The following is a 23,803-nucleotide window of genomic DNA, read 5'->3' on the forward strand; positions in this document are numbered from 1 at the left end:
GCACACATTGGCTAACTCCCCTTTTTGACGATCAATACAGGCTCAGGCCTCCTCAAATTTGCAAACATCCAAGTATGAAAAAAAACCACATGTTTACTCATAGATCGTCGGTATAGCATGTACAACATTGCGGCATATTGTTTTGGTGTGGCCTCCCAAGTGAAAGTAAGTGATCGGTAACTATGGACACACATTAACCTCTACCTACACAAAGATTTTCCGGTGTGATTATGAACAGAATCAACACTCCTTTCTTTTTCCGAGTTTGAAGAAGGACGGCAATTTTTTTTCATGGTTAACTTTCAGTACAGCACAGGAAACTGAAAACTGGATGTCACTGACCTTGTATTCAACATCGTCAGGAAATTGGATATCAAGCAGCATGAAATCTGAATCCATGTCGCCGTTGTCGTCCATTGTCATGTTCAGAACTCCTGTGCAATGCAGCAAAGGGGAACAATTTTCAGTTAGAAGGTCATATTTGCGCGCGGAAGCATAGAAACTACGGGAAACAGGGTAATCAGGGTGTTTAAGGGGAGGTGGTTGTCGGAACTCTGCTCAAAGGTTGCCAGAGACCCCCACGAACGATGTAAATACTGTCTTGGGTGCGATTTACGTTGAACACATGAAAGTTGAACATATTTGTTAAAAATGAATATCGTAAAATTTAAATGCTGCAGCTATGTTGAAGTGATGCATTTATACATCACGCATGAAATGCATTGTTTGTAAACAAGAAAGTCGCACAGGCGCAGTTCCGGCGACCGCCTCCATTTAATGTTGTTCGTTTTGTTCTCGTTTATCATGTATTTGGTAATAAAATTGAAGAACACGACTATTTTCGTTTTTGTCGATTCATTTCAACATCAAACATCCACATTGCTCTGTCCCCTGCGATAGAACTGCAAATTCATCACCACATTAAGACACTGTGATGGAAAACGCCATTGTTTTCCTGACGAATGGTTGACCATACAGGATATATACGTCCGTGGTTGTTCGCGGAATGTTGAAAAACAAGACTATTCGTGGGACACATCAGTAAGGCATTGTCGTTTCTATGTCACACCCCCTCCGCACACACACACAAGACCTCAGCTACCGTCAACAACATTTTGACAAACTCATTACACTTTATATCTTGACCTCACGGAGCCAAAAGACCTTTGGGCAGCAGCATTTCAAAACTATTTTAGTTAACCCACGTTACTGGCACGATAATTCATTGGCTTTCACACTTTGAATCGTTCAAAGCACGATTTTCTTCTCACGCCTTGTGTTTTAAGCACTCTAATGAACGGTATTGCATTTTCAGTAAAATGGAAATTTAGGGAATCAGAAAAAAATGGTTTACTCACCTGGCAAGTGTTTTCTTCCATAAAGACGCTTTGCAATGGTATATCCGTCGTATACACTACCATTTTCCTTTAATGTCTCCGTTACCGAATGGGCGTACAGATATACCGCATCATAAAACGTAGCACTTGTCAAGGATATCTTCAAATAATAAACACAGACGATTTTATATATATATATATATATATATATATATATATATATATATATATATATATATATATATATATATATATATATATATATATATATATATATATATTATAATGTATTATATATATATATATATATATATATATATATATATATATATATATATATATATATATATATATATATGTTGAGTTTGAAATTGCTACAAACTTAGTGTTGATTAATGATATTGTGAGAATTTACCTCGGCGTGAGTGACATTATATCGTTCCTGGAGACGTTCGTTTACTTCTGCTGTGAAGTTTTGATACACTTCAGTATCGGGAATAAGCTTGGCTAGCAAGAAGAGTGCCTGAAACAAAAAAAAAGAACATCAGTTTACTGATTGCTGAAGTAAACGGAGTTTTGAACACTACAGACACGAAAGATGGCGATGTGAAAAGATTAATCAATACTGCAAAAAAATTCACTCGAAAAAAGTTTCAATGTGAAATCTTTCCTGAATGCATTTCGTTTCTCTATTTCTCAGTATCTATTTCACATCTAATGTTTGACCGTCATAGAGATCCACGTTTCAAAATTGCGACCGTAACTGTCCTGTTGTCTTCCGATCTCTCTTGATCGCACAAAGTTACAATGACAAAAGGTCACGAGTTTACCACCCAGGCGTCGCCGACAACTTGATTAATGTTGGCCCGAGGTAAGTTTTAGCATAGGTGATTGTTACAAGCTCTTGAATATACCAAGGTAAAAGGTTCGTGGCGGGTGCAATATTTTTTAAAATTTACTTTGAAGAAAAAAAAGCGCACAAAACGACAACAAAACAATACATAACACAGAAATCACAGGTGTACGAGGAAAAGAAGCTTACATTACTAGGGGTACAAACATACCCCATTTCGTATTAAATTTCGTTTCACTTAAAACTTTCTGTTCAATGGCCATTATTTCTTTTACTTTCTTAGTGAAGGATATTAAAGATGGTGTAATTTTTGTATATCTGCTGTGGCGGGTGCAATATAGACGTTAGCGATCTTGTGAGGCCAATCATTGTTCAGTAATCAATATGTGTTTTGATACAAAGACACATTATTCTCAGTAGCTGCAATATATTGTAGCCTTGGTTGGCCGTGGGGCTTGGGCTTCTGTCGTGCGGCTCGCGCCTTGCCGCACGACAGAAGCGGCAAGCCCCACGGCCAACCAAGTTTACAGTTATTGCAGCTATATTCTCAAAGTCAATAAACGTGCACTGTTACCATGTGGCGAGATGGAGGGGGAAATGACTGCTAGTATACAGACCGAGAAGGCTTCTTTTGCCATTGCGTCCTCAGCTTCGTCCTCTCCAAGCTTCCATGTTAAGGACCCAAAATTAATACCGCTGTTGACCGTCACAGCGAAGAAGGCATAGTCGCCGTTGATGGTACCGAGTTTGTGAGCTATGACCATAGTGAGACGTATCCATCGTGCGCTCAAACAGAGCACTATAACTATCGGAAAAAACATGACAGGAGATCATATGAGAGAAACGTCAACAAAAACGAAAAAATAATAGAATCAATATGTAGGTCACGTGTGATGAAAGACAAAAGTAAATTCCAAACATATTGTTAAATTTCGTATATAGCCTCTTTCTAAAGGTCCGATATGCTCAACTCCATTTTTAGGAAACATCGTACTTTTATGAAAACTCGTACCCCAAAATATCATTTATTGTGGGCCCAAGACCATATTTGCACTTTGCTGTCAATTGCTTAAGCGTCGTCAAAGCTGCTAAGCTTGTATCTTCAATAGTCTTCGTCAGTGGGGGCTTACACTGGGCCGCGTCCGTTTGCGTGTCCGTGCGTCCGTTCACACTAAGATTTAACATATGGCAAGGCTGATTCCTTTCAATCCTGGCACAAGGATAACACACCGCCGCACGCATATGCACGTTGTTTCGTTATTTTTGATGCGAGAAAATATGGCCACCAGGTGGCTTTTTTGATGTATTAAAGCCCCAGTATTTGTAACGTTTAACAATTTTTTTCATATTTTTTATTAAAATGACATCCTCAGTATGTGAAAGTAGACCACAATTAATACTGAATCGCATGGTTTGCATGCCTAGCCCGCTTCACGATTAACAGTAAAAGGAGTGAAAAATGACTTCTTGTCCGGACCAGAAGTCAGCTTTGTTGACACACGAAACGAAACGTAATCACACCACCGCGCATGCTCAACCACATCTACGCAAGTTTTACTGTGGCGTCCGTAGAAACCATACGCTTCCATCGAAACTGGAGACTCAGCTAAAAACGCGCGAAAGTTTGGTGAAATACCGGAAAGATATAAATATGTAAGTGTTTACAGATTGTTCCGACTACAATGAGCCGTGCAAACAAACGTCTTGAAAAGCTAAACTAAAGACGGAGGCAGTCGATTGTAAGCTTCATGCAAGGCACTGCACGTTGTGACCGATGGTACGGAGATCAAGTTTGCTGAATGAATTGAGAGAGAAAAACATATATGAATAAAAATTCAACACTTCACCATTGTAATCATTGAACTAGTCGTTTCTTCCATTATGGAGTATAATGAAAATTTCGTTTAAAATAAATGACGGGACTGATTCTGCTCCGTCTATTCAAACGAAGTTTTGTGTACGGCCAGGCTACGCAGCAGGCAACACAGCCTATCAACTTTGCATATCGTTGCCGTAATTGAAAACGCTCAGAAAGGAAAAATCATATCTTGAATGCAGTACAAAAGTCTTACTTATTAAATTTAAAAGTATTTCAAAATAATATCGAACGTAACGGGTATCTAATCCTCACAAGGACTACAGTAGTACAATTATCGGCTAGCTGCGATGCGATGGAGCTCCAGGCATGGTAGAAGTTCGAACACAAGAGAGATCCCGGCCTCACTGCAAAGTCGTCCCCTGCGCACCCGGCCCGACAGCAAACTAACCTCTTGGTTTGATTCTGTTGTTTATATATTTTTGTATAAAGTTCATGATACATATATCTGACTTTCACAACTGTACAATTTGCTCAGGACTGTGAGTTTGGCTGTAGTCTACAGACGATCGGAGGGAGCCGGGAGCTATTAGGCAGGCCCCAAATTTGCATGGACAATGCCCGGGACAATTATAGACGCAGCTCGATGAGAAAGTCATTCACATAAACCTAAGTGAAGAGATCAATACAAAACTTTTAAACATCACTGGTTCTGAAAATTTATGATCAACGGTTCTGACCTACGGATTTTACACTGCGACGTTGTTTTTTTGTGTGTTTGGCCGGCTACTAGTCCTGTAAGGCTGTACTACATGGAGGTAGTAGACTGTACGAGTGCAGCGGGGCCGGGCCGAGATTGGTGTGGGGCCTGCAGCAAGGTAAAATTGACAGCGTCCATTGCAGAATGCCCGCGTGTTATCCTTTCTCGTTCGGGAGGAAATTTACCGCTGTATTCAGAATGCCTTTTTACCAGTATAAAAGCTCAGTAACTGATGCATCAAGAGCCAAGAGTCTGTAAATTTCTTAGCAGTAGCTCCATTGTTTTTTTCCTAAATTTTCGCAGAGATACAGCAGTGCGTATACTGGTCCCGATCGTTCTTACTCAGGCGTTCACAGCTGTTTAGGGAGCCGTCATTATTTACGATCTGGGGGTCGGAGGAATTACATTAGAAACTCCGAAATTTTGAGTCACACCCCAGCCAACCATGATGACTTTCAGTAACCCACTCTCTAACAGAAAGTTTGGCTTACCTGAGCCCATGTAACAATATGTAGATAAAAAAAGCTCACCTAATAAGCAGTCTCCGACCATATAGTATTGCTAAATTTCATTATGGTATGGTTAAATGTCCAAGTGGTTGTTGAACTCAAGTCAAATAAAATATACATTTCTATGATAATATAAAGGATGTATTCACAACAGTTCAGTTTTGTCCTAGATCCTGTGCACTTATAGTGATATCTGTTGAGAACATTTCTCCATGACCCAGCCTCTCCTTCCAACCCTGGTAACGACTGCAGAAAACTACTGTGTGACATCATCATCACCAGTGTTGATCCTCATCTTTACTGTCGCTGGTGCCATTGCGTACATGAACAACGATATCATTTTCATCGTCACTATCTTCTCTTTCATAATAAGTATTGCTAGTAGTAGCACCTACTTGTTGTTTTTTGCCTTCCTTCATCTAGTTGATATTTATTTGTACTGTAAGAGTATTTTTCTTTTTTTTTAATATGTATCAGAGGAAAATATGTATATAATCAACTAATCATTATTTCATTGAGGACAGAGTAAGACAAAGAAAAAACATTTTGAGCACCCCCTTATAACTTTCAATTTTTGAATGACCCCCAGGTCGTAAATACTGACGGTTCCCTTACTTGCTGCCAAAGGCCATCGCGTTCACTGCATTCGACTGCTTACCATACATTGCCAAACTATGTTGCTTCGATTTCGCAATCACCTTGCCGCTAAAGCGACAATCAGCTGAAATTTATTACTTCAAGTTACTCAATTTTGATAGGTATTTGCCTACAGAAGTGAGCCAAGTCTATACAGTGTCGTCTTGATGTTACATCGGTACCCGAAGTTCTGAGTGACCAACTGCAGGGTGCGCATCGGTGCACTGCCGACTGCAGTTTGAATAATCCGTATATAACGCACAAGGTACCAGAATAGAATGTCTGCCTCCTCTGCCAAAGTTCTGTATCCTCTGAAACACAGTAGCAGTGCGTATTTGAACGGAGAAGAACAAAATAAAACCATTCGCAGGTCATTCAGCCGGCGACCATGGGCGATTACCCAGGCAGTGTGGCGTCGCATGGCAAGGCCCCAGGAATGTTGCAGGCTCGATGATGTCATCAGTATCGGCGTTCTCGATCACGTGCACAGCCTACAAGTTGTCAACAAACCCGCGCGGCAATCCAACTCGATCGGGCAATATATAGCGTTTGTATGTCACTGCAGGAGCACAAATTTGGCTTATTTCTTTACTGAACAACATTTCACGATGGATGTAAGAGAATAATATGTAATTTCGAACATAAAAAAAGGTTAAAAGTTACAAATACTGGGGCTTTAATGTCCGTTCACGCTGCCATTTCAGACGTGAACTGATTTCCATCAAATTTGGCACAAGAATAATGCATTGTGGCTTAATTGTACGTTAATTTGTTATTTGGTATGATCAAATACTATGGCCGCCAGGCGGCCATTTTGATATATTCGTGTGTGCTACATGCAGATATTTCTGACAGGCAATTGCCATTTTTTTTTACTTAGTGTAAGGATAATACATTATGAGCTACATATACATGTCAATTTTTGGATCCAATCAAATTCAGACATCAGGTAGCAATTTTGTTTTTTTTTTTTTTGGCCATTCACACAGATATCTCAGGCTCGATATGCCTTGGCTATTTTTTAAAACTCGGCTCAGGGAAAGTACTTTATAAGGCACATGTTCACGTCAGTTTGTTGCTTTTTCATCCAATTTTACAAGCCCCCGTGCATGTCAGCTTGATATCCGTTGGTAATAATGGTAAATTATGCACGAATTTAAATCCGAAGATGTGTACATCAATTTACCAGCGATGTCACAGCGAGTTGTGGCAAATTTCAGTGTAATCTTAGAAAATGCTTGCCCATTATAAGATCACCTACACTGTTTCCCTCACATGGGCAGTTTTCTATCAACATTCCAGAAAAAAGTGGTATTGTTGACAAACACTCCTCCAACTTTGACGACAAAGCTCCAGTAAACTACAGGAATATAAAGTCATGTAAGAACGACAGGGTCCGGCGAGCAATATTCGTCTAGAAATTATGAATATGATCAATAAATGTCTTGTATTAAACTTTTTTTTTCATTATACAAGCCTCACCTGTGTCTAGTGTTTGCCTATTACTTTACACTAGCTATCTGTGTATAGTATTTCAAAGAAAACAGTCTATATCTGTTAATTGCCCTCCCTAATCCCCTCCATTAATTTGTTCTGCCGATCGCCAACGCGGGGGCTTATCGCCCTGACCAAATACCTCGTTAGCAGCTCATAAGGTAGTAGACGGAAAGTTATAGGAACACAGGAAGTTCCCTGTCAGTTTATACCACAATTCCAAAAAGACAAAAACACGTTCGATTCATCATGATTGCACACATCCACTTTACACATGTTTCCAAAAACTTCCATCTGGGCGCAGATATCGAGTGCCAAGAGATAGGAGAATTTTTTAAAACATACTTTCATACCGGTCAGCAATATGTATTGAACTCTACAGAATGAGTTGAGCGCAATTAGGAAGTTTTTAACCAATATTTTCATTAAAACGACTTTCATAAGCTGTTCATCAGCAGTACGTGTCTTTGTAATGAGTCTATTGTGTCCCGTTTTAACTCTGATTTGTATTTTATTTCATGCATTTTACTGCGAGTGATAGAAAGACGATTTTCCATTTTACGGACGATAAAGTTATTTTACGTCAAATTCTAATTCTAATTATATGCAAGAAAGAGCACACGTTGTAAAATGAAAGTAAAAAACAACACCAAAATGTAATAGCCTGTTCCAATGATATACCACCCATTAAATTTTCAAGACAATTGTAATGCTTTATAAATATGAATTAAAATGATTTTTGTGTAACTCCTAAATATATAATTTTTGTGATTTTATATTTTTGCACATTGTTCTTTTCATTCAGATCTCCCTTTGAACATGTTCTTGATTTGAAAAGATTCAAATTAAATCTACGAGGTTTTCCAATGATCTTTGCTATTCCTTTGAACTCTGATACAATTTTAAAATACACCACGGCATTAACACGATTCCCTTTCCCTGAAGAAACACAAAACCAAAGGATGCCAATTATTTTGGTTTTACACAATAAAAACTTTTATCTAAAAAAACTAGCTTTACATAATGACATGGTCACGGAATCCGACTTTAGTTGTGTCTTTGCCTTCTGCTTACACCTTCTACCCATCAATCAAGGATTTATTTTTCAAAACAAAGCAGATTCTTGCAGAATTGTTTTCGGTAAAGAAGGACTCAAAGGATTTCTTTCCACGGTGACTAGAGCCTTTTTATTCGCTCTGTAATTTTATGCTCCGAAAAACAATTGCTACAAGTATATGTATACATATAAACTATCGACTAAGCCCAACTTTTACCCATTACCATTACCCATTACCCATTGGAATTAAAACAAACATATATCACCTACATTTTATCAGGGCTATTGAAGATAAGATATAGAATCAGTGTTTAAGTTTTTTCAGAGGAGATACTGTTTTAAGAAGACGATTTTTTTTATTTCGTTCATCATCCAACGGGCTCTAGCCCATTTACAGCATGAGGTACCCATATGCATAACCCACTACCTCAGTGGAGCACAGAGGAGTAAAGTGCCTTGCTCAAGGGTACAACACCGATCTAGAGTCTCAAATTCACCGTCCTCCAACAGTGAATCCGCTACTCCGGATCTACCGGGACTTGAACCGGGTCTCGAACTCACCATCCTTCGGTAGTGAGTTCGTTACCCTATTAAAACACTGTTCCACGGTGCCTCCTTATCCACGGTGCCTCACTTGGACAGTGCATTTTCAGAATAGTGTGTAAACTACCTATTCATCGGATCACATACACCAACATTATGATAGTATTTCTTCTAACTTACTTCGTGAAACCTTGGTTGCTTCCCTCAAGGCGTCTTCGAGGTTCTTGTAAGACTCGCTGACCACTGTATGGAACGCCACGGTGATGTTGGCCTTCTCGGCGGCCAGTTTGATCCCGTCAGCGTAGACCGGCCAAGGCATGTCGCCGGAGATGATGCTGAATCTGGCCCAGGAGAAGGCGTCGCAGATCGCTCTGAAGAACCCACCCTGCTTGTACTGAGACCCGTACGTGCGTATCAAGGTAGGGAACGCATTTTTGTCCAGCATCTCGTTAGCGGAGCAAACAGGTGTGAAGGTAGGCAGGTTGTAGTAGACGGCGAGCCTGGCCGTGTGGCGGCACACGCTGGAACATATCGGTCCTATGAACGCTGAGTAGTTGCGGTGCCGCAGGAGGTCGACGACGCTCCCGAGCGAGAGGGTCGGGCTGCATCGTGTGTCCAGATGTTCATGAGTGAGTTGGAAACCGGGTAGCATGGTGGGGTCTTCATTGGCTTTTTCTATCGCTAACTCTAGGACAACCTTTTGCAGATAACTGCTGCCACCCACAGGGTACAAAAGCAACAGGTTCAAATTTTCACCCCTAACGCTGTCACTAAGCTGTACTAATATTAGGAAACATGTCAAAATCCTTCTCGGAGAATTCATCTCGAAGTTCTAAACTTGTATATGATGTTCGGCTGCCGTAGAGAGACTCTGGAGGACTTTAATAAAGGTGTAATAGAAAAAATGATATATAGATTGCATTTCCTCGTGAAATTTCCTTCATTTGCATAACACAGTGTTACTAGGGTAACAGGCGATGAGTCACGCACATTACATATTCAGAGGGGTGCGCATGCAGGATGAATATATACTGTCTTTCCGAGGTATTATTGACATAGTTTAGAATACAATGCTTGCACACTTCTTCCAGAATTTCATACTGAAAAATACTTGTAGAAAACAAAGCTGAGAAACGGTTATTTCTTCGCACTTTTGATTATATCTTCCCATCTTGGACAGTGCTTACGTGTCTCACATGACTGTATTCCTTTATTGCTTCGATTTATGTATTCGCCTTGCGGATACTCTCTTCTTTGACTGAGTTTTCAAAATCCAGTGACGTCTCCAAGTCTAACTTCTTCTTGGCAAATAATTGCTTTTGTGTCAAGAATGCCTTAGAGGGTTGCATTCGTAGACCTGAGTATTTTCACTTGTCTGTTTTTTTAATAGTATGAAGTTTATCATCTTTTGTTTTCGCTTCAATAACTATCATAGATTGTTCGTTCACGAGCAAGATAACTAAAATGTTAATGCATAATATGAAACACTACAAAACCAGCCCCTTATTCTATATCCTTGTGAAATATTTCTTATCACAAACAAGTTAACCGTCTTCATGCTTGCACACCTCATCTTTTGTGTTGTCCGTCAGAATGCTTGACAACAAGTGAATATATGTGTGAGGAGTCTGGTGGCCCGCTGGCCAGTTTTGTACATTGTGCACACGTCGGTATTCAGCTTTTGTTGTGATTCGCAGAGAAGCCCTCTAAGTTTACAAAAAATCTAAAGCTAAGGGAGTTGTATTTTCTTTCGTAGGCCTTTCAAGGTGTCTGATTTGGTGCGGCCGATAATTAATTCTAACTGTCACAGTAGATTTCCAAGATACCAGGATCAATAATTTGGTAAAAATGACGCTTTTCTTTGCCTGGTTTGTTCGATTAGCCGGAGAAATGAGAATTTCATACACAATCGAATGTTCTGATGGGCTTTCAATGATTTTGGACAAACAGCTTGAGCTATCGGACAATGAAGTAAGAAAATAAGATGCTGACAATATTGGTTTCGCAAAGGCTCCCGTCCCGTCACTTGCATCTCGTCTGAACAAACCGCTTTGAGTGCACCTGATCTCTCGACTTTAAAGGACAAATTTGCTTTTCAAGACAAACAAAACTGCGTGACGACTCCCATGTACGTCTATAGTATCTCCATAATAAAGAAAGTGCATCAAAGTTCCCTCAAGCAAGCTAGAATTGGCAAAAGGATTGAAAGAACGTAATGTCTTTAAATCACGCCATGGGCGTTATATTACTAAATACCTTCAGCAAAATGTTGACAATGGTAACCGACTGGATCGAGAAAAGCTGAAGGTCATATTTAATCTCTAAGCAGATGTATTGAACGTACTTTTTCAATGATGATATAAGAGAGTATAGAGGACGAAGGAAAATCGTTGTAATCTTTCCTTTTATAGAGTTGAAGCACATGTAACTTTATGGAATTTGTTAAAAACCTAAACATACCCCTCTCACATCTATATTCGATTCATTTTTTTCATATCAATGAGCGAAAGGCTTTGAACGCCATTCGAAATCAAAGTAGAGGTCAATGTACGATAATTTTGTAATTTTGGAAAAAAAATTCCACCATTTCCACTGCTTGATAGCTCGCGACCGGGCCTCCGGAGGGGGGGGGGGGGGCCGCAAGCTTCACTGAATGATGCGTGCGTCACTGAAGTACGGCAACAACAAAACAGTTTTTAAAATTTTGACCGCATAGTAGCCATATCATGATTCTTGTGATTGCGTCATCGTACGTCACTGCCCGGCTTCAATAGTTTTTACTTTGAGCAAGATTTTCAAGAGCCAAAGTTATAAAAGTACAAAATTAACTTTTAAAAAAATTGAAAATTAAAGGCATCGATGTATTTTGTTTAGGATAAAACATATCACACCGTTCGATAAGATAGGCCGTGCGCGCAGCACGCTGGCATGGAGGCACGGAGTACGCTGCATGCAGCGCGCTGAGCAGTCGATCTCAGCGAGCTGCCGCATGCCTAGCCGGTGAGTCTGCGATGCTAATGACGAAGAGGAATAACAAAACTGTCTTCATCCAAAACCGTTCTACTATGAACACTGAACTGTCACTTTATTGAAATTACAAAGCTGAACGAGCTTATCGGCTCAGCCCTATAGGGTGATATTAAATTCAACCTTGTATATGAAATGATAGCTTTATACTTTCTTTGAGAAAAGTTACAGAAGCTACCTCGTAACCTTTGGCTATAAACCCTCGTTTAACTGCTATAATTGGCTATAATTCCTCGTCGCACTGTGCAAATCATTACCTAATTGGTATCAATGACAACGTCTGCAAGCCGATCTGTTTTAGAGGAACACACATGATGGGGAGCGCCCAAATAAGTATGATTGATTTTCAATGCATGCTGAACCAAAAGAGGTTTGTACAGTTCACCGAAATTGTCATCAAAATGACACGTAAGGCTATGTATTACCGTTCCCCAAATTTACGAGTTTCCAATCGAATAGTACAGCGGACTGCCACAGACGTTCAATACCAGTCAAATATACCCTTCGTTGCCGAGAGTTAACCTCTTGAGCCGTCAGACTCATATTATGTTAATATCACTAGGCCTTTGGGGCTTTAATCCAAAGAATGTTGACCCCTCAAACAATCATACCATTTAAGTCTGACCACAGGGCACAGCTGTCAGTCCCCTGGGGTGGGGGAGGGGATGTGGTTCTTTGTGCAACTGTTTATTTTATTTTGTTTTATTAATTTTGACCGTGATATTTAAAATAAAGATTTCGACTTCAAACCGTCTGACTGCTTTCTACACTACCACGGTCCCTCCACGGTGCGGGGGACCACGTGTAAATACAAGTCCTTATCTCCTTTAACCCTGTTAACCTGACAGTGTGTACATAAAACTTATGCTCGGCTAACCTTGCCAACTTTCTAATCGGCTCTTACATCAGCGGATTAACTAATTAAGTCAACACCACAACAGTCGTACACGTGTGTAAAGACCGCACTGTTAGTGATGGCAAATGAATTCTAGTCCGGACTTGAATCGATTTTAAACAAGAACAATGCTGAAGGTAGACATTTGGCTACATGTTGAGAAGTTGGACTTTTCATCTCGCCCTCAGAGAGTAGAAAAAGAAATTGCAGGGGATACACAAAACAAAACCACCTAAAAATCAACAAAACGTTACACACAGCTATAAATTGACAACCAAAGAACTATTTCATATCAATCAGAAACAGTTTTGTGTCGAGTTCCCTCTTTAAGTCCCCAAATCTTTCAAATGCCCCCGAAACATACCCTTGATATTTTCATGAGCCTGTGTTGATTTTTACCTTTGAGGCAGACTGAGTAAGCTTAATTTACGTACAAGTAAGCTTAAATGCAATTTCATTTTCGATATGAAAGTCATTTTTTCAGATACATCAAAAGTCATATTTGTCACGACAGTATAAATTAATATAAAGTTAAAATATGAAACCCTTTGTTATATAAGAAATAGCACCATGTATAGTCTACGCGAAGTCAGGATGGCCGAGCGGTCTAAGGCGCCAGACTCAAGGTTTTCACCTTTCCATTATAACGATGGGTCATCAAATGGCTGATCTGAGCGTTCTGGTCTCCAAATGGAGGCGTGGGTTCGAATCCCACTCCTGACATTGCTTCCTATTTTGGAAAATGACAAAATTTACTGCTTTTAGCAAACCTTTCACCCTTTGCTTTCATGACGTGTGTTTTATGGTTTTTTCCTACGAAAATTAAAGTATGTAGGTCAGAGCAATTTCTTTTCAATTTATCTTTTTGTTAGCTGAGACCCATAAAATACCGTAAAATTAGAGAACATATACTCTATTTTTTGTTAAAAATATGAAAAATGTCTAGGGTCAGCGGTTTTCCTTGGGTAGGTCGGGTTACGGGAAGATACACAGCCATACTTTATATTGGCCTAAGACATTCCATGACCGATTTGTTTCGTACTTTGTACAATGATATAACTTATTACATTTTTTCATATGCATATCGATTGATTTCATGACTGCATTAAATATGGCCGACACCATGCCGCCATTTTGTATCCGTTTATTTATGTCAAGAGCTGTAACTTATACATGCCCTGGACCGATTTGCATTAAAACTTGTACAAGGAGATAACGGCAACTTGAAAAAAAAAGATCATCATATTCTGTTTAAAAAATATGGTACGTTAGTTGGTTTTTTGTATTTTGAAATTTTTATATCTGAATTCTATATTCTTGCAGTTGTTCAAAACAGCTAGAGGTGAAATGAACACATTTTCCGTTTGGATATTGTTGATACATCACAGAATACGACACGAACCCATAATCCGAGTACAACTATAAGCCACTTCCCTACTTTTAAGAGGATTTTTGAAAGTGCCTTTCAACTGTGTAAGTCCCTATTCTAGCTGAACTCAAAAGTATTATGAAATTCAAAATAGACGACAGTATGGCTGGATCGATAGGATATGTGAAGTTGCGGCCGATTAAACGACTTCTGATTTGGAAGATGTCTTGACTGGTCGTATCTCAATGTCACGACACCAGCGATGATGTCAAATAATATGTTTGATAAAACGACAGATGCCGAGACTAAAATAAATCCGATAATAAAAAATGACCCCCTCTCCAAATACAAATACGAAATGTGACAAATAATAATATAATTGTCGGTAGTCAAGGCAGGCTACGTTCACAGATATTTAGAAGTGTGTCGGAGAATTGTAATTAAGCAAGGCTGGTGTACAGGAGATTTGGGCACAAAATGCGACATAAGGCACAAGCCACGAGACAACCTTTGTGTGGAACAAGTTGTTGCTGTGGTTTTATTTCAACCCTCTGTTTTCAAATGTGGCATTCTCTGTAGTTTTTGTATCCAAAATGGAGAAGGCAGGTTTTAAAACTGAGTGACAGTCGACGTCGCGAACGGAAATTCCGTTTTTCATTAACTCAATCTTCACTGTAATGAAGATGTGTAAAGAGCATTGTTATTGTCAACAACTAGGTTTTAATACGGACTGAACTTTACCTTTAGACATTTCTTTATGTTATAGTCGGTAGAACAAGAAACGGTGGTCGTTTTCCAGAACAAAAGGCTCAATAACCTATATCAATATCTAGTGTTAGGCTATAACTTACATTTGTCTAGTATTTTCGGTCTGTGTGTATCTAGTGCAGTTTCTTCCAATCCCAATACCCGTCACTCAGGTCTTCAACATGACCTATACGTCTGTGTTATGTGCATTGGTATTGTTGACAAATGATTTTAAAGAGGTTTAGATTCGATTGCCAACTATAAAAATGCTTGTGTGTTGGTAAGCAGCTAAAGGTCAGCAGTTTGGTTTTTAACTTTAATTCATAAAATGCTATTAATGATATATTAGTGTGATTTGCTTTGAGCTCCAACGTACTAATTAACAGTCAAATTAAAACATGATATCTGAAAACACGCGATATCGTATGTTAAAGGAGCCAAATAATATCAGACTCCCCTCTAACACATTTATGATTATCAAGTCCCCTCTTTACTGCCTCAAATTTACAAGTCACCCTTTCCCCAACCAATTATTTTGAATGCGGCCTAACTCAGTAGAATTTGCATTCGATTGTTTATTACACCGAGAAAGGTCGCCGAAAGAGAAATGTGGAAAATGTGTTAGACTTCTGTAGGTTTGTGACTTAATTCTTAATAAAATTGCGGAATCCGAAACGGACAAAAAGAAAGTTTAACCGAAACAAAATCGGCTGTGTCAAATTAAATCTTTTTTGTTGAGTTGCACTGCCGAAATTTCAGAATCCCAGCCTGTTATTTTCCAGAAGAAAATATAATGCACAAGAAGGCCTCTATCTGGAGAATCCGGGCATCGATCCCGGTACCTCTCGCATGCTAAGCGAGCGCTCTACCATTTGAGCTAATTCCCTTCACACAAGTTTGCACAGCGACGTTTTGCATACGATCAATTTATTAGACCAGAGAAATATTGTTCCTAATGTTAGAGGCACGAGCGATTTTTTTATAAAGCTGCAAAATCTTCCGTAGTTACATTGTTACTGATGCTTGGAGTCTAGACTTTTTTGTCCACAATAATAGAGGCACTACATATATAGGCAGTATTGACAGAACAAATTCTGAGCATTATATGCACCACAAATATGCCCCAAAATCTGCATAAAGGAAGTATATATTTGCAGTATTTTTAAAAAAATACAAATTGGCAAAAGTCGAAGCGACGATTCCGAGATATAATACAATTTATTTTTCCTCCTACGTTCAAGTTCAAAGTTTACTCCTGTACATTTGAAGTGGTTATCTGAAGTTGTCTTTAGCTCTCATGATCAACGCAAGTCAGTACGATCAAATAATTGTATTGGATTTATTTTTGGCAGAGGTTACTGCCATGAAAGAGCAAGTATATTTATACTTTAGGTACTTACCGTCCAGTTCTGCACTAATTCAGTTGCTTGTATTGAAAGACATTGTATTCGATCGTGTATTACACCAAGAAAAGTCGCCGAAAGAGAAACATGAAAAGATGTACTTTTGTGCGTCTGTAACGTTATTTTTAATAAGATTGCGGAACAAAATCGGTTATGGTAAATTGAATTTTCTTTGTTGAGTTGCACTGCCAAAATTTCAGGATCCCTGCCTCTTATTTTCCAAAAGAAACCGTAAAGCATGAGAATGCCTCTATCTGGAGAATCCGGGCATCGATCCCGGTACCTCTCGCATGCTAAGCGAGCGCTCTACCATTTGAGCTAATTCCCCTTCAGATATGCACAGGGTAGTGTTTTATATAATCTGTTTATTAGACCAGAGAAATATTGTTCCCCAGATATCTTTTGGGCAAAGCTACAGAGGCGCGAGCGATTTTTTTATAAAGCTGCAAAATCTTCCCGTACTTACATTGTTACTGATGACTTGGAGTCCAGATTTTTTTGTCCACAATATAGAGGCATAACACACAGAGACAGTGTTGACATAACAAATTCTGAGTATTATGCACAACAGAAATACCAAAAAGCAGTAGCAATTTAAAACAAAATCCAAATTGGCTATAGTAGAAGCGAAGATTACGAGGAACAATGTAATTTATTTTTCAAAGTTTACTCTTGTACATTTGAAGTGGTTATCTGAAGTCGTCTTTACCTCCGATGATCAACGAAAGTCTGTATGATAAAATATTGAAAATATAATTGTGAATTTATTGGACTGTACCAATCCCATAGCAGTGTCATTCAAACAATTGTATTGGATTTATTTTTGGCAGAGGTTACTACCATGAAAGAGCATAATTATACTTGAGGTAAGTACCGTCAAGTCTTGTGGAACGCTGAGAGGCGAGTCAAAAAACATCAATTATTTGCTCAGTATTGTTAAATTACCACTATATTATTTGAAATACGATAGCACTTTACATTTCAACAATCAGGCAATAAATCTAATATCGAAATATAAATCTGTGACTTTGTGACGCAAAAGTTATATCATGCAAACTGATCATTCAGTTGACGTGAAAGTACTTAAATCTCTCAATGTTTTGAATTTGTGAGATATTTATCAGTCTGTTTTCCAGGTATGGAAGGAGATGTCCATGGAACACCAACTCTTCCATCTTGTTTCTCGTTCAGTATCTTTCTTCTGCCGTCTGTGTTTCTATTCGGGGGTTGTTGGCGTCCTTGATCGTATAAACTCGACCACTTTATCATACGACCTCCGACACGACTCTTTGAATAAACCTTGTAAGAATAAAAAAATGAGTGTAGCTGCAATAGTCCGCTTCAGTGCCCAGTCAACGCTTAATTACTAGACTTGTAGATATTTGTTAATAATAATGTGTAAACAAAACCATTTTCGATACATTATAACTACAATACTTGATTTGAAAAATGTTGCAGATCCGCCGGAATTATCTGCATTAATATATTTTCTGATTCACGGTTTCGAAAATTGCAACTTGCATGATTATAGAAATAACGGACAACGCGCTGACCATTAACGTCTATTTGTGGGCAAGGGCGAGAGGAAAGCCAAAAATTAACGGGCGAGGCTTTCCGAGCCCGTTAATGTGGCTTTCCTCGAGCCGTCAAAATATCCGAAAATTTCAGGAGAGAACGACAACTGGGCCCCAGAAACTGAGCATTACGCAACGCACTGTCACCGGCGCTATAAAATATTGGCAAATCCGGAGATGTTTTCAGAAAAAAAGTATCTCAACTTCACCTACAAGTTCTCCATTTTATTTTGTGATTGATTATGATTTACGTTTGAGCTGTACAGTTACGATACTTTGAGTTGTTAATCTTATTATTCATATTCACGAGCATATAAACAGACCATTACTGTGTATTTGTGGTCAGTCACGTGGTTCAGCTCGACCAATCAAAATGCGACAGGCAGTGCATGGTAATATAATGTCTATTAATCACCTCAAAATTCAACTTATTCATCATACAGCATTGCGCGTCGAAACTCATTTGCATACTTTCATACAGACGTACTATCAATTTCACATGTCTCATGTACCAGACGACTCAGATTCTCCTCAAAGTCGATACAAACGAAAACAAATATACAAAAAAACAAAAAAACAAGCAAACAAACAAACAAACAAACAAACAAACTTGTCAATATACAAATAACCCACCTGGCAAATGGAAGTACGCATGTACTGTCCCTTCCATCAGAAGCACTTCAACGGGCACGCCGGCAGATTTCAGCTTTTCCGCGTACGCTACAATTACAGTAAAATGCAATAGAGAAGACGATCATTTGACGCTCAAGTGATTTAAAACTTGGCTACGAATGTACTTGTGAATTTAGCGATTTTAATTCTCTCAGAATACATATAGTTTGCTCAGCCTGATGGCCAATTCTCTTTTTCTCACAGATGCTGCAAGTTTAGGCAACTGACCAACTGCCATCTTATAAATGAAATCAGTTAGATGTTAAGAGATTTGCTAAGTTGTTTACTGTTAGTGCGCTTTGTGTTTGTGTTAAAGATATTCTTTAAATTCTACTCATTTAGGAAATAGCCTAATCAAAAGTGTTGCAAAAACTCAATCATTCGTAACACAAATGGGTAGGTATATGCGGCCATTTTCACTTTAAAATGCCTGACATTTTCAAAAAAACTGGTCATTTTACAAGAATGCAGAGAACTCAACATCCATATTGAGAACATTAAGTACCATGCGTTCAAACATAGACTGTCGTTCAAATGGATGGTGACATTTTCTCTGTGAGGATTCTAATGCGTCTGCGCTGTAGGGCCGTTTGGGGCTCCTATTTGCAACTTGCATGGGGGGGGGGGGGGGGGGGGGGGGGGGGGGGGGGGGGGGGGGGGGCAAGGCGCGATTTATTTGTTAAAACTTGCCCATGCAGTTTCTTGCGAGATAAATAGCACTTGCATTAGCAATCTTTAGTCAGTCAATTGGAGGAACACATTTTAGTTTGAAAGTAAAATTATGAAAATTATATACAAACACAGCTTATGACCCTTCAATGAGTCAGTCTGAACGCGAATGACCCTCCCTCCCTCCCCCTCCCCTCTCTCTCCCTCCCCCTCTCTCAGAAGAATAATAAAGAAGTTATTTACTGACCGAGACCTTCATCGCGGAGAGGGTCACATTCCGTCACTATTATCAGGCATGGTGGCTGGCCGACAAAACTGGAATCATCTCGCCAAATACAGGAAACAAAACTGCCCTTCCGGTCTTCCACAGTACGGAATGAGAGATTCATAAACCTAATGGAAGCGATAATAACCAAAGGTCAGCTATTTCATTTCAATATTAATTTCTACATCGACAATTATTTGGTCCACTTTGTCAGTGCTATGATTAATAACATCAAAACATTCCCGATCGAGAATCTGATCTTTATCAGAGATGCTTGAGTCGACGCTTCGTATGGATAAATGAACTGAATAGTACAGTGCACTAAAATCTGCACAAACTATCATTTTTGACAAGTGATTTTACCATTCTACAAGAGTCTGGTCCAAAATAAAACCTTCTCTGAACTCTGTATGACTCGGATAGCTCTGGGTCAAGTCCACGGCCGGATATATGAGAACCTGTAGAAAGTCCATTCAGATACTCTCATTAATGGTTTGGAGCAGTAAAGTTGTGTATTTATCATGGACAGTCAATTATTGTGGTTAATGGTTGGATGTTTGTGTAGATTCATTTCGAAGCCTGTGGGGTCTACATGAAGTTTTTCAACATTGGTTTTGGTAAATGAGCGGTCATTTTGAAAATTCAAATACCAGATTTTAAGTATTGTTCCTAAAAATCCAAACTTAGCGACAGTTTCGGGGTGCGTATCACCTGAATTTTGCCAATTGACTGAGTCCTAACTGGTTATGATCATCGGACACTGAGAAGTATGTACGTCGAAATAGGAATCGACAAAGTAAAGCTCAGTTTTTCGTAAGGCCAAGTAAAAAAAGTGTGTTTCCCGTAAGATACCTCCGAAAATTAGGGTGGGTAGGTCGGAGAAATTTTCTTTCGGTTTTGTTGACTGAGACTTATTCTCATAAAATACGGTAAAACTTAGATAATTTACTCAAAATATTTCGAAAATGCGAAGTGCCTAGGGTTGGTGGGTTTTTCTAGGGCTAGTCGGGTTACCGGAAACACAAATATTATTTTAATGATTTGGCAACACCTATGAGTGAAAATCCAAATTCCTTAGATTTAGGCTTGGAAAATTATTTCACCCCAGCCCGTTAGACTACACATATCCGTTTGTTACATTTTGTATGAAATTAAATAATTCATCAGCGCACCTACCGTTTTCTTTCATAAATAACATTGATCACACTTTAGTTAATGATAATTCCCCGGCATCTCGGAAGCTGTTATCTAAACTTTTGCAAAACTTACCATAATTGTTGCACCTACCTGATAATCTAAGCCCTTCACTTCGTGGCAAAGTATTGTGGAAATATTCCCGCCGTGACTGTCACCTCCAACTCCCACGATGCTCCTCGCCCCGGCTCCGATGGACACCTTGTTCTGCAACACCCACTTTGTGACGTTGATGGCGTCCTCGGCGTAGGCTGGGCCTGGGTGCTCAGGTGCAAGGCGGTAGCCAACGTTGACAATCAAGAAAGGTCCTTGGCTTTATGCGAAAGACAACATTATTTACATAATTAAGGGAAATAGTAAATAAATTCAGTGTCTAGGTGATCAATTGCATTCGATTAATTAATTAATTTATAAATTTATTTGTGAAGTACATAGGTAAGTACGTAGTAATAATAATGAAGATGAGTCAGTGAGTGTGTATGTCGTGATCATTATCCAACTGTAAACTTAGAGGGATATTAGCTGTAACCTTTGATGATAATTTTGGTCATTTTTGTTCCAGAAAACAAAGTACTGTTATCTTGTACTTCTACTGAAATTGTATTAAAATACAACAAATCAAGTTCGCTAACTAATTGTGTGAAATGTCAATGTCATTGTTGACGAGTGATTCTAGTCAGAACTAAAACTTAGCTGCCAAGAATTGCATAGAATACTGAGCCAGAGCTAAAATTGAGCATCGATAATTTCGACATGCTGAAGGGGAGAAGAACAAGAAACGATATCGACTGTAGTGAAAACACACCAAAAGCTACAGATACCGGAGCTTTAATCAAAAGCAGTTAAGTTTATACCCTCTCCTTGCACCGTATGAAGCTCGTCAAACAAGAATAATTATTGTAATATTTGCAAATGGCGGTTATGCATGGGTTTGCTGTGCATTTAACTATTTTAGGCCTATGATTTTCTCCATCGATAACTAGTCATTATCATTTCATTTGCATACTCAATTAAAGCTCATAATTACAAAGACTGATGTAAATATTACAAAGGAACTCAGCCGAAGAGATGAAAAGATCCAGTGATATCTGTCGTTCTTGATTCCGAATCGAACAAAACACTAGCAATTGTGAAATTGCCAGCAGTTTTATCTCTTTCAGGTGAGATGAAGTTATAACAAATCGAAAGATGGATGAACAACGTCAAATATCTGTACCTGGAAATTGTCCGACATAGTGTGTCGACTGTGTCACGTGACCCGACGACATCGCCTCCGCCATGGAAATATATCCACACTGCTGGATTGTGTGGTAGAGCTGCGGGTTTATAGATGCGTACCGGTACGCCCTCTGTGAAATCGTGAGAGGAAACTTATGATCAGTTCTTTGGGGGCGTATAAAAGAATACAATCTGCCGTCTTTGTTTATATTTCACATTTTTTGTATGTATCAGTCTGAACTTGATTCAATCGCATAAAACAATATTTATGCGGTGCCTATTTGTAACATATTTAAGATAGGTGCCTCGGGGACAAAACTTTTACATTTTTTTCTGATCCACCACTCGTGGGAGTTCATTTTAAAGCTCTTGGTGTAAGAAAACTTTTCACCGTCTCAGCTTTTCGAAAATCGATAATTTTATTTTTCTCTATAGAGTTAACACATGGGATGCGGTCATTTGTTTCTGTAGTACCTCAATTTGCACGGTGACTCCCGATTTTTATTCTTGTGATTTTGAAAGAGAGTGGTTGGAATAGTCCTTGAGGAAAGTTGGGGCAAAAGTTTAAGTCTTACATCACTTTCGACGCGAATGCTACTTTTCAGGAGCAAAGGCTGTAAATTTTTGAGAAAGTTTTCATAATTTTTGTTCGATGAAACACGTTTAGTTTATTTTGTTTCACCTTATTAGGTATGTTGAAATACTATGTATGGGCCATGTAAACGTAAGGCGTTCGTCGAAAGGATAGAAATACTAGAAGTCAAGTCAAAAACTACGACTATTGTTGAGTTTCGACAGACACAAACAAATTCAACTGTACAAAGTCAGCTATCTGAGTCATGAGAAATGCTATTGAGAACAGCATCACACACAAACACTCAGAAAAAAACCCTGGCGTTTTGATTATAAAATGTTGTCACTAAAAGCTTTGGAAAGTTTGATTAAAAGTCTCCTTGCAAAGTCTGACATCGTTCATTGTATGCTACTTGTTGTGATTTGAACATTACTTTGATCCATCCTTGTCAATAACTGGGAAAAAAACGAAGTAATGTGAAAACGATGCTCACTATTTGCCATAGTTTGTGAATATATCACAATATAAGTTATTTCAAACACCGACACTATGTTTGAATAAATCTTGTGTCTTACTTCGGCCCTGTAATCAAAGTCCATGTAGATAACAGTTTGTTTGCGGAACGAAGTGTTTGTTGTTTTGATACATTTTAGTCACGTGACATCTGATTAGCGTCAATTCAAAGTTCAAATTATTTTAGGACAGGCAGAATTTTACTCATTGCCCACCTTCTAGATGTTGTACGGGAACAACCATGTCCCTTATGTGTCCTACGAATTCGAAATCTCCTCCGAATGTCTTTGCAGTTTTCAAGGATGCTGCCCTCGCTTCGTCCACACTCAGTTCATTATAGGGCTTACTCAACCCGGATCGAATCGCCTGCTCCCTCAACTGCAGAAACCTCTCCGACTCTTCAGAGAGGCGGTGCATCTTGATGTCCCCGCACGCATTTTCGGTTTCCCTTGGCTCGCCTCGTCCGACATCTGTCCTTGGGCTCCACAGTTAGCCATTGAGTTCTAGAGTTAAACAACCGCAGCAGAGTCTACATGCAGGGATTCTCACACAACGTTGAACATTGAGAAGCAACTGACTGAAGTTATCAGTTTGTGTGACCTGTGACCTCTACAAACAGCCTACCTGTCTGTATCGACAGAATGGCTTTGAATGTACACATAAATCACAGGGAGCCAA

The 23,803-nt window shown here is 39.1% G+C and overlaps 2 protein-coding genes and 2 non-coding genes across 5 annotated transcripts in view; 1 reads left to right on the top strand and 3 right to left on the bottom strand.

Moving 5' to 3' along the window:
- Positions 1–9,828, bottom strand: part of LOC139118066 (atrial natriuretic peptide receptor 1-like) — a 36,637-nt gene extending 26,809 nt beyond the window's left edge. The window contains exons 1-5 of the mRNA XM_070681360.1: positions 9,186–9,828; positions 2,808–2,995; positions 1,753–1,860; positions 1,359–1,497; positions 343–434 (exon numbers count right to left, since the gene is read on the bottom strand). Of these exons, the coding sequence (XP_070537461.1) occupies positions 343–434; positions 1,359–1,497; positions 1,753–1,860; positions 2,808–2,995; positions 9,186–9,828 (1,170 nt within the window). The remainder of the gene's footprint in view (positions 1–342; positions 435–1,358; positions 1,498–1,752; positions 1,861–2,807; positions 2,996–9,185) is intronic.
- Positions 9,829–13,515: 3,687 nt separating this feature from the next.
- On the top strand, positions 13,516–13,650 carry Trnal-caa (transfer RNA leucine (anticodon CAA)). The gene is made up of 2 exons: positions 13,516–13,553; positions 13,605–13,650. It is a non-coding gene; the product is annotated as a tRNA-Leu (tRNA).
- A 3,051-nt stretch (positions 13,651–16,701) lies between these two features.
- Trnaa-agc (transfer RNA alanine (anticodon AGC)) lies at positions 16,702–16,774 on the bottom strand. The gene has a single exon. It is a non-coding gene; the product is annotated as a tRNA-Ala (tRNA).
- Positions 16,775–16,982: 208 nt separating this feature from the next.
- LOC139118783 (ethyl acetate hydrolase-like) overlaps positions 16,983–23,803 on the bottom strand; it is a 10,986-nt gene continuing 4,165 nt past the window's right edge. The window contains exons 1-7 of one of the 2 annotated variants that reach the window (XM_070682238.1): positions 23,341–23,722; positions 22,037–22,169; positions 20,914–21,133; positions 19,990–20,084; positions 19,609–19,754; positions 18,654–18,740; positions 16,983–17,745 (exon numbers count right to left, since the gene is read on the bottom strand). In XM_070682238.1, the coding sequence (XP_070538339.1) occupies positions 17,663–17,745; positions 18,654–18,740; positions 19,609–19,754; positions 19,990–20,084; positions 20,914–21,133; positions 22,037–22,169; positions 23,341–23,542 (966 nt within the window). In that variant the 5' untranslated portion in view covers positions 23,543–23,722 and the 3' untranslated portion in view covers positions 16,983–17,662. Of the gene's footprint in view, positions 17,746–18,653; positions 18,741–19,608; positions 19,755–19,989; positions 20,085–20,913; positions 21,134–22,036; positions 22,170–23,340; positions 23,723–23,803 lie in introns of those variants that run through there. The other variant, XM_070682239.1, reaches the window with a different exon arrangement.

Source organism: Ptychodera flava, chromosome 19 (assembly GCF_041260155.1).
Source record: "Ptychodera flava strain L36383 chromosome 19, AS_Pfla_20210202, whole genome shotgun sequence".
Taxonomy (NCBI): Eukaryota; Metazoa; Hemichordata; class Enteropneusta; family Ptychoderidae; genus Ptychodera; species Ptychodera flava.